Source organism: Triturus cristatus, chromosome 4_2, assembly GCF_964204655.1.
Source record: "Triturus cristatus chromosome 4_2, aTriCri1.1, whole genome shotgun sequence".
Lineage (NCBI taxonomy): Eukaryota > Metazoa > Chordata > Amphibia > Caudata > Salamandridae > Triturus > Triturus cristatus.
The window spans coordinates 992,034,026-992,048,359 of record NC_140586.1 but is presented as its reverse complement, the minus strand read 5'-3'; the positions used below and the strand labels follow the sequence as shown (position 1 = coordinate 992,048,359).

Genomic DNA, 14,334 nt, shown 5'->3' with positions numbered 1-14,334 from the left:
GATGCTTGATGAGGCCGTGCCTTGCCCGGCCCGCTCTGTACCTGGAATCATGGACACTCCACCTATGGGCGTATCTTCTCTCTACAGTCACCTTCGTCTCTGCCCCATCTTCAGCCTCCCTCTCTACCCTCCTTTAACCCCACTTCCCCTACTTTCCTCCTTACCGTACCCCCTTCTCTCTTTTTTGTCTCCACCTGTGGTAAGGTGGTGGCCCCTTATCTATCTTTCACTGCATATGCACTGCTGAGGTCCTACCTTCCCCCCTCTCTTCCATGGCCTTGGCCATCGCCTTCCCTCTCCCTTCAGTTCTATTTTGTGTTCCAGAGTAGTTCACACAGCAGGGGTCCCCCATCGGCCTCCTCCCTTCCTCTCCTTGGTCTTGTTTCTATTGTAGTTCATCTTCTCTCATCCCATTGCTCAGTAGAGTCTGTATTCTCTATCTTATTATTTCTATGGTTCTCAACATGAAAATGAAAATAACGATTACAAAAAAAGGAACCTATTGTCCCGGAAGAGTAATTAATGAATTCTTTTATTTGGGTTGTTACCTAAAACCATTACAAATTATAATTATAATGCAAAAAAACTTTTGAAGATTGAAAAATAAAATATATGTGCATGACATTCTTAACATCAGTTTTTCTTTTGTTTGTGTTTTTTGTGTGCTTATTTTATTTAAAATCTGCAACATAGGGACGAGATTTTAAGGCTAAACGAGCCCAGATGGGAGTCAGTTGTTCAGTGATGGCCAGACCTCCGGGACGGTGACCCTGATAAGTTCGGGCTGCAAGGCTGTTTGCCGCACTCAGCCTGTGGAGACTTGTCCTTCAATGTTGTGCAGGTATAGTAAACAAATTTCCCAAAGTTAGCCATGTGCTTCACAATATACAGAGTGTAAAGCTGTTGGAAAGCCTCCTTTGCTGTGCGGGTGCCCTGTTGGAGAAGAATGGGTCTGAGATAGATTCTGTGAACTAGCCACAGGGCAAAGTAAGATGTGTGCCAGGGACTCTCTTTTGTAATTGCAGAGGCGACAGTCCGTAATGCCCAGCCGTGCATTCCCTGTTGGATATAAATATTTTAGGGGAAGCGAATGTAGTCTGGCTGTGAGGATCCGATGTAGCGCTTGTCTCCCCACGGGCTGCATGAGGTGGAGCTTGTGGCTAAGCAGTATGTGAGGGAGACATTGAGTTTCATTAAAATCCCTGGCTGCCAAGGATTCCATGTCTAGACTGCGAGAACGTAAGCATAGTTGCTTTTTTATTGTTGTTTTGATGATATCATAGTTAATTATGGTAGGGTCCCATTTCTCTGTCGCAAGTTGCAGAAGATCTTTGGTTGTAGCAAGGCAGGCAGACCAAGGGTTACTTGGTTGTAATTTTATGATGGCCTTCATGGTGTTCTCCGGAGCCACAGCTGTTAGATAATAGTATTTCGTCAGCGCAGCTAGCTCTTCTAATTTTTGTTGGTTAAGATCGAATTTCAGGCAAACTATGATGTTCGTAGTATGGGCTGGTAAACGAAATATCTTTTTAAATGCTGTGCAATGTATTTTTTCAAAGTCCTGCGTGAACCTCCCTGGAAATGCCTATTGCGTCTAGTTAAGGGACGGTAGTAATTTAGCCCTCAGTACTCTTTGAATGGCCATCGTTGTTGGACTATCTAAGATGGCGTATAATTTGCAGAGGGCATATGTGACCATCTTTCCTTTCTGCCGCAGTTTGTGGAGGTGGGCCTGTGGCAGGCCCATTTCTCTGAACCAGGCCCCAAGGTAGTTATAGGTTTGTACACAGTCCAAAATCAGGGGACCCAACCTCTACTTCGCCAGTTTTTTTTTTGGGTAGTGGCCAAAAATAACTATTTTGAACTTGCTTAGGTTAGTGATCAGCTTGTTTTCGGCGAGAGGAAGGTAAGTGTTTTGGAGGACCTATTTTGGGTTGGTCCAAAAGAACTGTGGCCGATCTTAGGAGTAGCTAAAGTAAAAAATGTAAATGTATATCCAGTATTTGTAATACGCACAGCTACCCGTAGGCATCCCGGCGCTGGGGGCCCTCTGGAAGATTAAGCAAGCTATTGCCCAGAGTCACATGGTGCTGGGCTGACCTGCCGCCGGTGCCGAGGATCAAACCATGATCCCCAGCATTCAACGTCAGTCGCACTGGCCGCAGTGCCACACCTCTTCCCTTAGCTCAGTACAATGCTCTTTCCATATCTGCGGTGTACAAATTAAAAAGCATTGGCGCCAGGACACATCCCTGCTTTAGCCCCCGATCTGCAGCAATTTTCTCCGTGCAGACTCCCTGGAAAGTTTGACCCTTACCCAGGTTTGAGAATACAGCGATCTAATTGCTAGTAATAATGATGGGCTGATGTTCCAGCGGGCCAATTTCTGCCAGAGGATGTTGTGGTCAACCCCATCGAAGGCTGCTGAGTAGTCAATGAAGCAGGCAAAAAGTGGAGGGGAGCAGTGGGGCACCGCTTGTTGGGCTAAGTATGACAAGGCACTATCTCTGGTAGAACCCCCTGGTCTGAACCCAGTCTGGTAAAAGGGCAAAAGACCTTCGGTACAAGCCCAGTCAACTAATTCCTGCAATAGTGTACTTGCGTAGGCCTTGCCCTCAATGTTCCAACTGGGCAATCATCCAGTAGTTCCTCGGGTCGGTGTTTGGCCCTCTTTTGTATATTGGTTTCAGCAGTGAGCCCTTCCAAGCAGAGATGTCCTCCCGAAGACTACATTATCTGTATAGCTGTGCAAGGTTATAGGACAAAAAGTCCATGTCCTCCCTGAAGAGGGAGCTGGCAGTCCATTGGGGCAGGGTGCTCCATTATGCCGAATCATTTTTAGGTTGGTACAGACTACTACCTTGCCTGGAACAGTTAGATCAACCGGGGATCTGGTGGGCTCTGCTGTGATGTTATCCATTCCCCCCATGGTACTGTGGAACTGTTTGGAGAAGGTACTTTCAAGTCGACAGTGCACAGAGATTTCACATGAGCTACCCAAGTGTCCGCATTAAGTGGGTTCTCTCTGCTGGAAGTCCCATGGATTAGATTGTTTAGATATTACCAGAATTCTTGAGACTTGCACGGAGCCAAAAGCGCAAAGATCTTCAGCCATTTTGCCTCTGTGGATTCACGTTTTGCCTTCCAAAGCTGTTGGGAGTGGGTCTTTGCTGATATTTTTGGTTGCTTTTTGGCGGACTCCGACCCAGTTTTTTGATACTCCCTTCATTTGGTGTTTAGTTGTTTGGCACATTGCTTGATCGCTGGAACTTGACCCGGGGAATGTGTTCAATTAATTGTGATTCTGTAGGTGGCGCTTCCTCGGAACAACAAGCTAGTTTGTATGCAAATTATTTTGGCCAGTCTGCCAGCCAGTCCATGTCGATTTCCATGAGTCAAATTTGTTCGCTCCATGGAAGCACTGCATAAATTAGCCTATCTTTTCGTAGCCTCTCACTTAATAAAATATATTCTATGGTAGTCTGATTGTTGAAGGTAGGTGAATGGATTACCCCTGGCGTGGATGCTGTAGATAAAGAATGAGTTGTTGCCAAATGATATGTCCGAATAAGGGCATTAAATCTCCCAGTACCCCTAGAAGGGTTGCCATCAGATGACTGCTCCCCTATATTGTGCGTATTGAAGTCCCCAAAACTGATGGGTTCCATGGATGCAAATTGTGTGAGCAGGGTTTCAATCTGTGTAATCAGTCGAGTGAGCTTATCCTTAGAGCTCTGTTAATTGGACGTCTACCGTGTTGAGGCCTTTCAGAGTACCAGCTAGGAACATGTCAGAGGGATTCCACCAGCGAGGAAAGTACAGTCAAGAGCGATGACAGTTTGTCAATTAGAATAGGGCACAGACATTCAGGAGAGGGAGCTAGCAGGGTTGGATTGCTAATGGTTGCAGCCAACTTATCGATTTTCTTGGCCATCTCGGCCATTTTTGTTGCCATGACTTGGAGGGTGTCCATTTGTAGTTCGAGCTTCTCGGATTGCCATGTTAGCAGGTTAATGGGAAGTGCTGACTGACCGTAGCAGGTTGTCCTGCGCGCATGAAAGTTCAAACGACAGGAGCGATGGAGATCTGTGTAGGAAGTCACTTGACTCAGGCTCAAAGGATGAGCCTATGGTGATACATGATCCATCCGTACTCTTATGAATTGTTGCACCTAGTAACAATGCAGCGGTCTCCATTTCTTTTTTTGGGGTATGGAAGTTGTCAGCCGAAATTGTTGAACTTTTACACGGACTACCGGTGATATCCAGTGACCCCCGGCTGATGCAGCGACCAGGTGCCTTTCCAGATTTGCAGTATAGTTTAATGTGTGAGCGTCGAGTAGAGCTGGGGAGGCTCCAAGTTATGGCAAGACTGGGACCTTCTCTTCCTCCTCATAGGTGATGTAGATATGATGGACCAGCGGGGTGGCTCCATTCCCATTGATAGGGGGATTGGTCCTATTTCATCCTCGCCTGTCTGGATGATAGCCTTTGGGCGTGCCTCTTTTATGGTTGTGGAGGTTGTTGTGACTATGAAAGGTTCAGAGCCCTTGGGGGCCTCATTGTCCTTATGTATAAGTGTAGAGGTTCAGAACCCTTGGAAATCTTGTCGTCCACGTTTTCGGCGTCCACGTTTGTCCACACTGGGCTGCTCTCTAAAGAAGCAGAATTTTGGACCCTTACCCAACTGCGCATAACGTACGATTTGCTAACATTGGGCTGGTCCTTTAGCTGATCGGATACCTCCCCATAGCAGCCTTGTTTGTAAACATGTCCACAGCTATGGGCTTAGGGTTCTGCTTTGATGTTGGCAATCGGGCACTTTCTTTAGACATTACGGTGCCTGTAGCCGACCTCAGAAAGAGGGAAGGAGGAGGGGTGACAGTGGGCCTGTGAGTTGTGATGTTATGTGGAGGGATGCTCAAGGGGCTTAAAGGGACGGACGGAAGCCGTTAGGCGGGAGGATCGTTAGAACAATTCCAAGATGAGGTCGGCCGGTAGGAGGATAGCAATGTAAGACAGATGTACTGAGCAGCCCCTTCTGACCCCGTGGCACAGCCCTTGCCCTTACCCTTGCCACTCCACACCCTGCCCACTCCACACCTCGGGGTAGGTGCTAACGCTCACTGGCCACCAGTAGGAGGAAGGGTTCCTGGTTCCTGATCAAAGTCCTGGTCAAAGACTAGGGCCCAGGAGCAAGGGGGAACCAGCCTGCAAGTGTTGTGTTAGATTCCAGGGTCAACGGGGGCAACAGGTCGTATGTCCCCCAGTCCATCTCTGTGCCCTTTCTCGTAATTGCCTATTTTACGAGTGGCAGATGATGGTGGAAGGGGCCTGATGAAAGCCTCGTGGAAGGCACAGAAACTAGGAGATGACATTTCTGTGATGGAAAGTTCTGGAATCTGCGTGAAACCACAAAATTCCTCCCACCCCACATTACCCAAAGTCTTCCAAGAAAAATGTTACCTCACTTGTGTGGGTAGGCCTAGTGCCCGCGACAGGAAACAGCCCAAAACGCAACATGGACACACCACATTTTCACAGTGAAAACTGACCCTTTTTTTGCAAAGTGCCTAGCTGTAGATTTTGAACCCTAGCTTTGCCAGCACCTAGGAAAACCTAGCAAACCTATACATATTTGAAAACTAGACAACTAGGGGAATTCAGGATGGCGTGACTTGTCTGGCTCTGACCAGGTTCTGTTACCCAGAATACTTTGCAAACCTCAAAATTTGTCCAAAAAAACAAACACATTTTACTCACATTTCTGTGGTGGAAAGCTCTGGAATCTGCGTGGATCCACAAAATCCACCCACCTCGCATTCCCCAAAGACTTTTGAGAAACATGGTACCTCACTTGTGTGGGTGGGCCTAGTGCCCGCGACAGGAAACGGCGCAAAATGCAATATGGACACACCACATTTTCACAGAGAAAACTGACCCTTTTTTTGCAAAGTGCCTAGCTGTAGATTTTGAACCCTAGCTCTGCCGACACCTAGGGAAACCTAGCAAACCTATATTTTTTTTTTAACTAGACAGGGGAATCCAGGATGGGGTGACTTGTCTGGCTCTCAGCAGGTTTGTTACCCAGAATCCCTTGCAAACCTCAAACTTTGTAAAAAAAAAAAAACATTTTCCTCAAATTTCTGTGGTGGAAAGTTTTGTTATCTATGTAAATCCACAAATTTCCTACCACCCATCGTTTCCCCAGGGCTCCTGATAAAAATGGTACCTCACTCATGCGGGTGCCCCAAGTACCTGTGATGGGCAAGGGCCCAAAACGTATTGAGGAGACATCTAAATGGTCTATTACAAAACAATCTGGTTTTTCAAGGGGAGTCACCTGGGCTTTTGGCCGCAGGTTTGGCGGCCATCTTGGGAAATCTACCAAACCCACACATTTCAGAAAACTAGACACCTGAGGGTGTCCAGCAAGGTATGGTGGCATGTTTGGGTCCCCCAACGTTTTCCTACCCAGAACCCCCTGCAAACCTCAAATGTAGCTGAAAGAATCACTTTTTTCTCAGTTTATTGTGTGGGAAAGTTCTGAAATCTGCATGGATCCACAAATGTCCTACCACCCAGCATTTCCCCAGGTCTCCCAATATAAATGGGACCTCTCTGCCATGGGTGGGTCAGGTACCCGTGACGGGCAAGTGCCAAAAACCTATTGAGGCAACATCAAAATTACCTATCACAAAACAACCTGGTTTTGCAAGGGGGGTCCCATGAGTTTTTGGCCCCTGGTACGGTGGCCATCTAGGGAAACCTACCATACCCACACATTTCGGAAATCTAGACAACCGGAGGAGTCTAGCAAGGTATGACTTGCTTGGGTACCCCAATATTTCCCTACCCAGAATCCCCTGCAAACCTCACATTTTGTTGAAATTTTTTTTCTCACATTTCTGTGTGGGAAAGTTGTCGGATCACAGGGCTGACACAAGTTTCCTACCACCCAGCATTTCGCCAGGTCTCCCGATAAAAATTTGTACCTCACTTGTGTGGGTAGGCATAGTGGTTGCAACAGGAAATGGCCCAAATCGTACTGTGTAGACTTCAAAATTACCTACAACTAAACTACCTGGTTCTGGGGGGGCTCCTGGTTTTTTGGCCCCAGGCTCACCACCATCTGGGGAAAACTACCAAGCCCACACATTTCTGAAAACTAGACACCCTGGGGAGTTGAATGAGGTATGGCTTGCATGGATCCCTCAATGTTTCCCTACCCATATTCCCCTACAAACCTCAAATTTAGCCTAAAAAAATCACATTTTTCACACATTTCTGTGTGGGAAAGTTCTGGAATCTGTGTGGATCCACAAACTTCCTACCACGCAGCGTTCCCCCAGGTCTCCCGATAAAAATGGTACCTCACTCGCGTGGGTGGGTCAAGTACCCATGACAGGCAAGGGCCCATCCTATTGAGGCAGCATCAAAATTACCTATCTCAAAACAACCTGGTTTTGCAATGGGATCCCCTGGGTTTTTGGCCCCGGGCTCGGCCGCCATTTGGGGAAACCTACCAAACTCACACATTTCTGAAAACTAGACACCTGGGGGAGCCCAACAAAGTATGGCTTGCGTGGATCCCTCAAAGTTTCTCCTTCAAGTGCCAGTCCACGCAAACCGCCAGCCAAGGACCAGTCTACGCATACCGCCAGCCAAGCGCCAGTTCATGCACACTGCCAGCCAAGTGCCAGCCTACGCACACCGCCAGCCAAGGGCCAGTCCACGCACACCACCAGCTAAGCACCAGTCCATGCATACTGCCTGCCAAGCGCAAGTCCACACACACCGTATTAAAAAATGTTTAACACTAGGCCTACCCACACAAGTGAGGTACCATTTTTCTCAGAAGACTTAGGGGGATGCGGGGTGGGTGGAATTTTGTGGATTCACGCTGATCTCAGAACTTTCCATCACAGAAATGTGAGGAAAATGTGTTTTTTTTACCTAAGTTTGAGGTTTGGAAAGGATTCTGGGTAACAGAACCTGGTGAGAGACACACAAGTCCCCCCCATCCTGTATTCCCCTTGGAGTCTAATATTCAAAAATAGTTTCCCAATGTGCCGACTGCGCAAGGGCCCAAAATCCACAGATAGGCACATTGCTAAAAACAAGTCTGTGCCGAGTGGGCTTTATGCCGCCCTGGGGGAGAATCGGAGCGGTTTGCCCCGATATGCCCCTAAGGGGGGCAGAAAGACTGTGGCTATTTTTTTAGCGGGTGGGGGCATTGGTATGCACATTCTAGGCAGCCCCAATGCATTAAAAAAGCCAGTGGAATCGCTGGCACCTATTGTGCTTCTGGGGGCGATCCCCAAGCAGGGGTCCAATGGCGAGGGGGGACATTGGAAAGGGGAAATTCTCCCCTTTCCAAAGATACCTCTCCCATCTTTCTACATGCTCAGGGGGCTGAGATAGTCCTCTAAGCACATAGAAAGTGAAACTGACAGGAGCCTAAAGGTGTGCGCGCTGATCGTCATTTCATAGAAAGCAGGGGGGCCTCGGGAGCTGGGGAAGCTCTTCCCCATCTCCCGAGGCTTTGGGGGAGAAAAAGAAATTCCTCTGGTGCCTGCACCAGAGGGATTTCCGGTGCCATGTGCCAGGATGGCCGGAAGTCGTCCTGTGCACACAAGCACAGTGGCGCACGACAGCTCCCGTCCACCGTACACACAGAAAAGGTTAAATCAAGCAATAGCCAAACAATAAATATTTCTTACGTTACGTTGTGCCACAAACTAAGAGCCTCTAGGGCTGGTACCCTGGATAATCTTAACTGGCAAGAGATCAGAACCAGTACTAGTAACTCTTTGCAACTTTGGTTCCTGAACATGTCTTTAGATATATTTACCAGGCAAGGAATCTGTGGGACCAGGAGGTGGCTCAGGTAGTTTTAAAACACTGTTTCCATCAACGCTCACAAGGTTAGCAAACTAGAGGACAAGAGCACGTTAGCCAGTGAAGGCATGCCTGGATGGTGCTAAACAGATACAATGCAAAGGTTCTTCAGGTATTTCTGGGAACAAGTTATTCAGATATGTTAAATTGAAGTTCATGCACCATCAATTTGGGTTTTTTCCAACCTTGGACATTTTTCCCAAGTGGTTCAGTTTGCCCATAGACTCCACCTGCAGGCTCTCCAATACCCGAAAAGAACCCTTATGCGTGTAGATTGTTTTGTGCACAGCACTTTACAGAGAATGCAGAGAGCTCTTGCACAGAACCTTTTATATTGTTAGTGTGCAGACTTGCAGACAGGCCATTCTGGCGACTCTGAATCCCTTCAACATCCACTTGACCATGAGGCTGGTAAAGCTTTTATCCGAGTTCAGTGAAAAGCTAATATATAATGATCAATTGCATTAAATCATTTCAATGGTCAAAATGTATTTATACTTTAATTTGAATAGTATTTATTTATATCGCACTTCATAATATGCACTACACGGCGAAATGCGATCTACCAAACATATTCTTGAAAACTTATCTGGGTTTAACAACATCTGAGTTTATCTTTGGCAATTACGCGCAACCAACATCCAATGCGAGCGCTCTCAATAGATCCATCATACAAGAGGAATAAGACAAGGGTGTCTACTCGAGCCCTGATTTTAACTTTCTCAAAAAAGCTCTAAATAAACAAATATTAAAAACAAGCTCTAAAAGGATTTACTAGTAAAAATAAGTTACTATTTTTTTTGCTATTCATGAACTCTGATTGATTAGGAAGTTTAGGACTGCGGAAAATCTGCAGTCAGGGAGGAGGGGGGACATAAAAGATAGGACAGGCCTATATGCAGAGTTCTCCACCCTGACTGCAGAATCTCCACATTTGTAAACTTACTGTTTAATTGAAGTGTATGAATAGCAAGAAGATGCTAACCTTACACAAAAGTTCACAAAAGTGTAAATGTATCTTTGTGAATCAGGCCCCAGCTACTTCTATTACTAAACTGACCAGAGAAATAGTTTAAGGTGTCTGGGTTCAAAATTAATTATCAAACATCTCACAGCATAGGAAAACCTGACCCTTCTCTTACTACTCACATCCACTTTTAAAGATTAGGTCCCCTATCCAGGGGTCATTATCCCAGAAGAAAGTTGAACGCTTATACAAGAACAATGTTCCCCCTGTAACTGTGCACTCTCTTCAAGGCCCTGGCATCCCCTCCAGCTCTCTGCCTCTTGCATCCAAATTCTTCTACTCCTGCCCCGGATAGTAAGATGCTACACAGCGGCTGTCACCACTGTATACTTACAGTTACGTCAGACTTGTCATAGGAAGTGAGTTTTTTGCTAATAACTTTGATATCACTTTGCAAATATTCATGAAGCTTTCCAAAGATCCCCCTCCCCCCAGCTCCTTCCTCTGAAGGTTTCGGGGTGATCCATCAAGCAGGGACCGAGTTAAAGGGGGTTCCAAAATGCAATATTCCCATGCACTTTCCTTACGAAATGTTATACAGTGCCAAAACCAAAAAGGCTAATCAGAAGTAAACCATAAAGCGTGCTTTTTGTGATTTGGTGTAAATCAGTTTAATAATATTGGAACAATCAAGGTTAAAATTGAATACATTTATTGAAAGCTGGGCTCAAGTAAAAAAAATCAACCCTCTTTATTGACTGAGGGGCTTTTTGGAGTGAACTCTCTGATTGTGCTTTACAAATACATATTATCAAATGTTACATATTAATTCAATGCACCTAGACAACATTCTGGGCACCCTAGAAAATCATGTGCACCATGTGACAGCTGTGTTACCCCCTAAATCAACAGTCTTTATTCTGTAGATTAAAGTGTGATGTTCATGTGATATACCTTGCTTGGTTCCAGTCCAGGGAGGACCTGGCTTGGCAGTTCGGGCTGGACTGTTCCCATTGGGCACAGGGTCAAGACTGATTTGCATATGGCTGGGTTCAAACTGGAATGGCATGGTGAGCATTAAAACGATGGATTCAGGCCCAGATCTCTGTACTGGGGTGAATGTATGACATTGTTCTACATTCTGTCCATCAACTGTTGTTTTTGCGTTCATGTGATATAAAGCAAAATTCCTGTATTTTATAATCACAATAATAATGCCCCCTCTGAAACAAACACAAAGGCCTTTAACAAACAGCATCATTGCTTGTTGGGTTCATGATGCTTGCATGGATCAGGCTTTGCATTGAAGCTTGAATCTTGCCTTGTAAACCTCTGTCTGCAGAGGGCCTTAGAGGAGAGGTGCTCTCAGAAGGTATTAGAGTATTGTTTACACCAACAAGAAGACCTTGGCATAACTTGTGTAACAAAGAGGCAGTGTAGGTGTGTGTGCTGACAGTGGCACACCTCAGACAGTGATGGGCCTGTAAATGGTTCTTGGCTTCTCTGGGACCACACCTCACAGACCCTCCCTCACACCAGCCATCTGGGCTCTCATATGCTTATCTGTGCAGGTCCCATTGAATCTGCCCAGTCTCCTGATCTCTGGGAAACTATAGGCAGCACTGGGCGTCCTCAGCTTTGTGTTCTAGTTTCATAATTCCCACAGCTATGAAGAAAGTGATACTCTGTGCAGAAGTAATCCGTCCTTTAGCAGGAATGCACAAGTTCTATATCTCTTTCTTACTTTATTCCCATAAAATCTATTCCTTTTTCCTACATTCTTCTTCTAACTCTAGAATCTGCTCTCTCTCCCACTCCCACTCTCTCTGTCTCTGTCCCTTTCTTTCTTTCTCTCACTCTGCCCTCTGTCTCTCTCGCTCACTCTGCCCTCCTCTCTCTCTCTCCCCTCTCTCTCCTCCTCTCTCTCACTTTCCCAGAAATGGCTGTTCACAGCAGGGAAAGATCAAATATCATACAGAATAATCTTGAAATACAGAAGTACAAAAGAAACACACTCACCAAGAGCAAAACAGGCACAGAGCACTTGAAGGTGGAACAAGACCTTCAGCAACATTTTCAAGATTCTGAAAATAGGAAAAGACAATTTAACATCAGTGTCACTTAGGTTCAAAGATTTCTTTGACTTACTCAGAGCACTTGAGTATATCTTTACTTGTTACACTAGTGTTTCCCTGGTAGATTCTCTGTGGGTTCATGAAAGACTGTTCTTTATGCTCCTGCTCACCCCCTGGATCTCTTACCTTGTCCTGGATCCCACCCTGTACCTGAATCTCCTCAGTGCAGATTATACAGAGCAGGAGACAATCTAGAACCAGCATGAGGGTGAATGAGGCCCACTAGGGTACCCTGGCCATGTCAGGGCATCTACCTCCTCAATCTAGGAGCAGCATGAGGGTGAATGAGGCCCACTGGGGTACCCTGGCCATGTCAGGGCCTCTACCTCCTCAATCTAGGACCAGCATGAGGGTGAATGAGGCCCACTAGGGTATCCTGGCCATGTCAGGGCCTCTACCTCCTCAATCTGGAACCAGCATGAGGGTGAAAGAGGCCCACTAGGGTACCCTGGCCATGTCAGGGCCTCTACCTCCTCAATCTAGGACCAGCATGAGGGTGACCGAGGCCCACTAGGTTACCCTGGCCATGTCAGGGCCTCTACCTCCTCAATCTAGGACCAGCATGAGGGTGAATGAGGCCCACTGGGGTACCCTGGCCCTGTCGGGGCCGCCTCTACCTCCTCAATCTAGGACCAGCATGAGGGTGAATGAGGCCCACTGGGGTACCCTGGCCATGTCAGGGCCTCTACCTCCTCAATCTAGGACCAGCATGAGGGTGAATGAGGCCCACTAGGGTACCCTGGCCATGTCAGGGCCTCTACCTCCTCAATCTGGAACCAGCATGAGGGTGAAAGAGGCCCATTAGGGTACCCTGGCCATGTCAGGGCCTCTACCTCCTCAATCTGGAACCAGCATGAGGGTGAAAGAGGCCCACTAGGGTACCCTGGCCATGTCAGGGCCTCTACCTCCTCAATCTAGGACCAGCATGAGGGTGAATGAGGCCCACTAGGGTACCCTGGCCATGTCAGGGCCTCTACCTCCTCAATCTAGGACCAGCATGAGGGTGAATGAGGCCCACTGGGGTACCCTGGCCCTGTCGGGGCCGCCTCTACCTCCTCAATCTAGGACCAGCATGAGGGTGAATGAGGCCCACTGGGGTACCCTGGCCATGTCAGGGCCTCTACCTCCTCAATCTAGGACCAGCATGAGGGTGAATGAGGCCCACTAGGGTACCCTGGCCATGTCAGGGCCTCTACCTCCTCAATCTGGAACCAGCATGAGGGTGAAAGAGGCCCATTAGGGTACCCTGGCCATGTCAGGGCCTCTACCTCCTCAATCTAGAACCAGCATGAGGGTGAATGAGGCCCACTAGGGTACCCTGGCCATGTCAGGGCCTCTACCTCCTCAATCTAGGACCAGCATGAGGGTGAATGAGGCCCACTGGGGTACCCTGGCCCTGTCAGGGCCTCTACCTCCTCAATCTAGGACCAGCATGAGGGTGAATGAGGCCCACTAGGGTACCCTGGCCATGTCAGGGACTCTACCTCCTCAATCTAGGACCAGCATGAGGGTGAATGAGGCCCACTGGGGTACCCTGGCCCTGTCAGGGCCTCTGTCTCCTCGAAGTAGGTCTAATCTACAACATGCTTTACATTGAATGAGTGACATTATAGCATTGTCCAGATTGCTAACAAATCAGTATGAACAAATGTGTATTTTGAAACTGGTCAAAACATCTGGAAAGGACAGGTCAGTATTGGGGATGAGAGACAGGTAATTGTGGATAACTAAACAGCTGTGGTTCAGAAACACTTTCTTTTGCAAAGGCATTGTTTTCATTTCCCTCTAACCTTTGCCCCTGTAGAGAGATTTGCACAACATTTTGTAATTTCCTAGCTTAGTCAGATTAAGTCTGGGTTGGATTACATGTGCAGATCCGCGCAGGAGGAAAAAGTTGTAATTTCAGCTCTTGTAAGACATTTTGCTTGTGCCTACAACCTCTGAATAGATTTACACCAAACATGGAATGAAAGTAGAACGTTAATTAAAAAGGTATGATTGTGTTGGTTTGGTGTTAATCAGTTCAGTAAGTATGTTTAATGTATAGTTAATAGAAACCATCCCCAAAAAAGTTCCACAAATGTAATTAAATCATCCCATCATAATTTGCAAACATTCTGATAAAACATCTGGATTAAAAAAATGAGTCTACGGCTGGTGCACCGATGGCAGACAGTGTGCAAATGCAAAGAACGAACAGTCCATATTTGATTAAAGTGCTTTGGACTCAGAAACAATGGTGTTTTTTGCTCATTGTTCTTTTCCAGCGTGCTGTATAAAGTGAATGCGCATTGTGCAAATTTATGTTATCTTTTTTCTTTTATAGAACTTT

General features: G+C 46.8%; 1 protein-coding gene and 1 long non-coding RNA gene across 5 annotated transcripts in view; one reads left to right on the top strand and one right to left on the bottom strand.

The window, feature by feature from the left end:
* Positions 1 to 855, top strand: part of LOC146839240 (uncharacterized) — a 189,125-nt gene extending 188,270 nt beyond the window's left edge. Inside the window, exon 4 of the long non-coding RNA XR_014960819.1 lies at positions 694 to 855. This is a non-coding gene — a long non-coding RNA (uncharacterized LOC146839240). The remainder of the gene's footprint in view (positions 1 to 693) is intronic.
* The window catches only part of LOC146839239 (CD5 antigen-like), a 632,933-nt gene that overhangs the window by 563,127 nt on the left and 55,472 nt on the right, over positions 1 to 14,334 (bottom strand). For all 4 annotated transcript variants that reach the window (XM_085603258.1, XM_085603257.1, XM_085603260.1 and 1 more), the window contains one exon: positions 11,887 to 11,951. In XM_085603258.1, the coding sequence (XP_085459384.1) occupies positions 11,887 to 11,951 (65 nt within the window). The remainder of the gene's footprint in view (positions 1 to 11,886; positions 11,952 to 14,334) is intronic.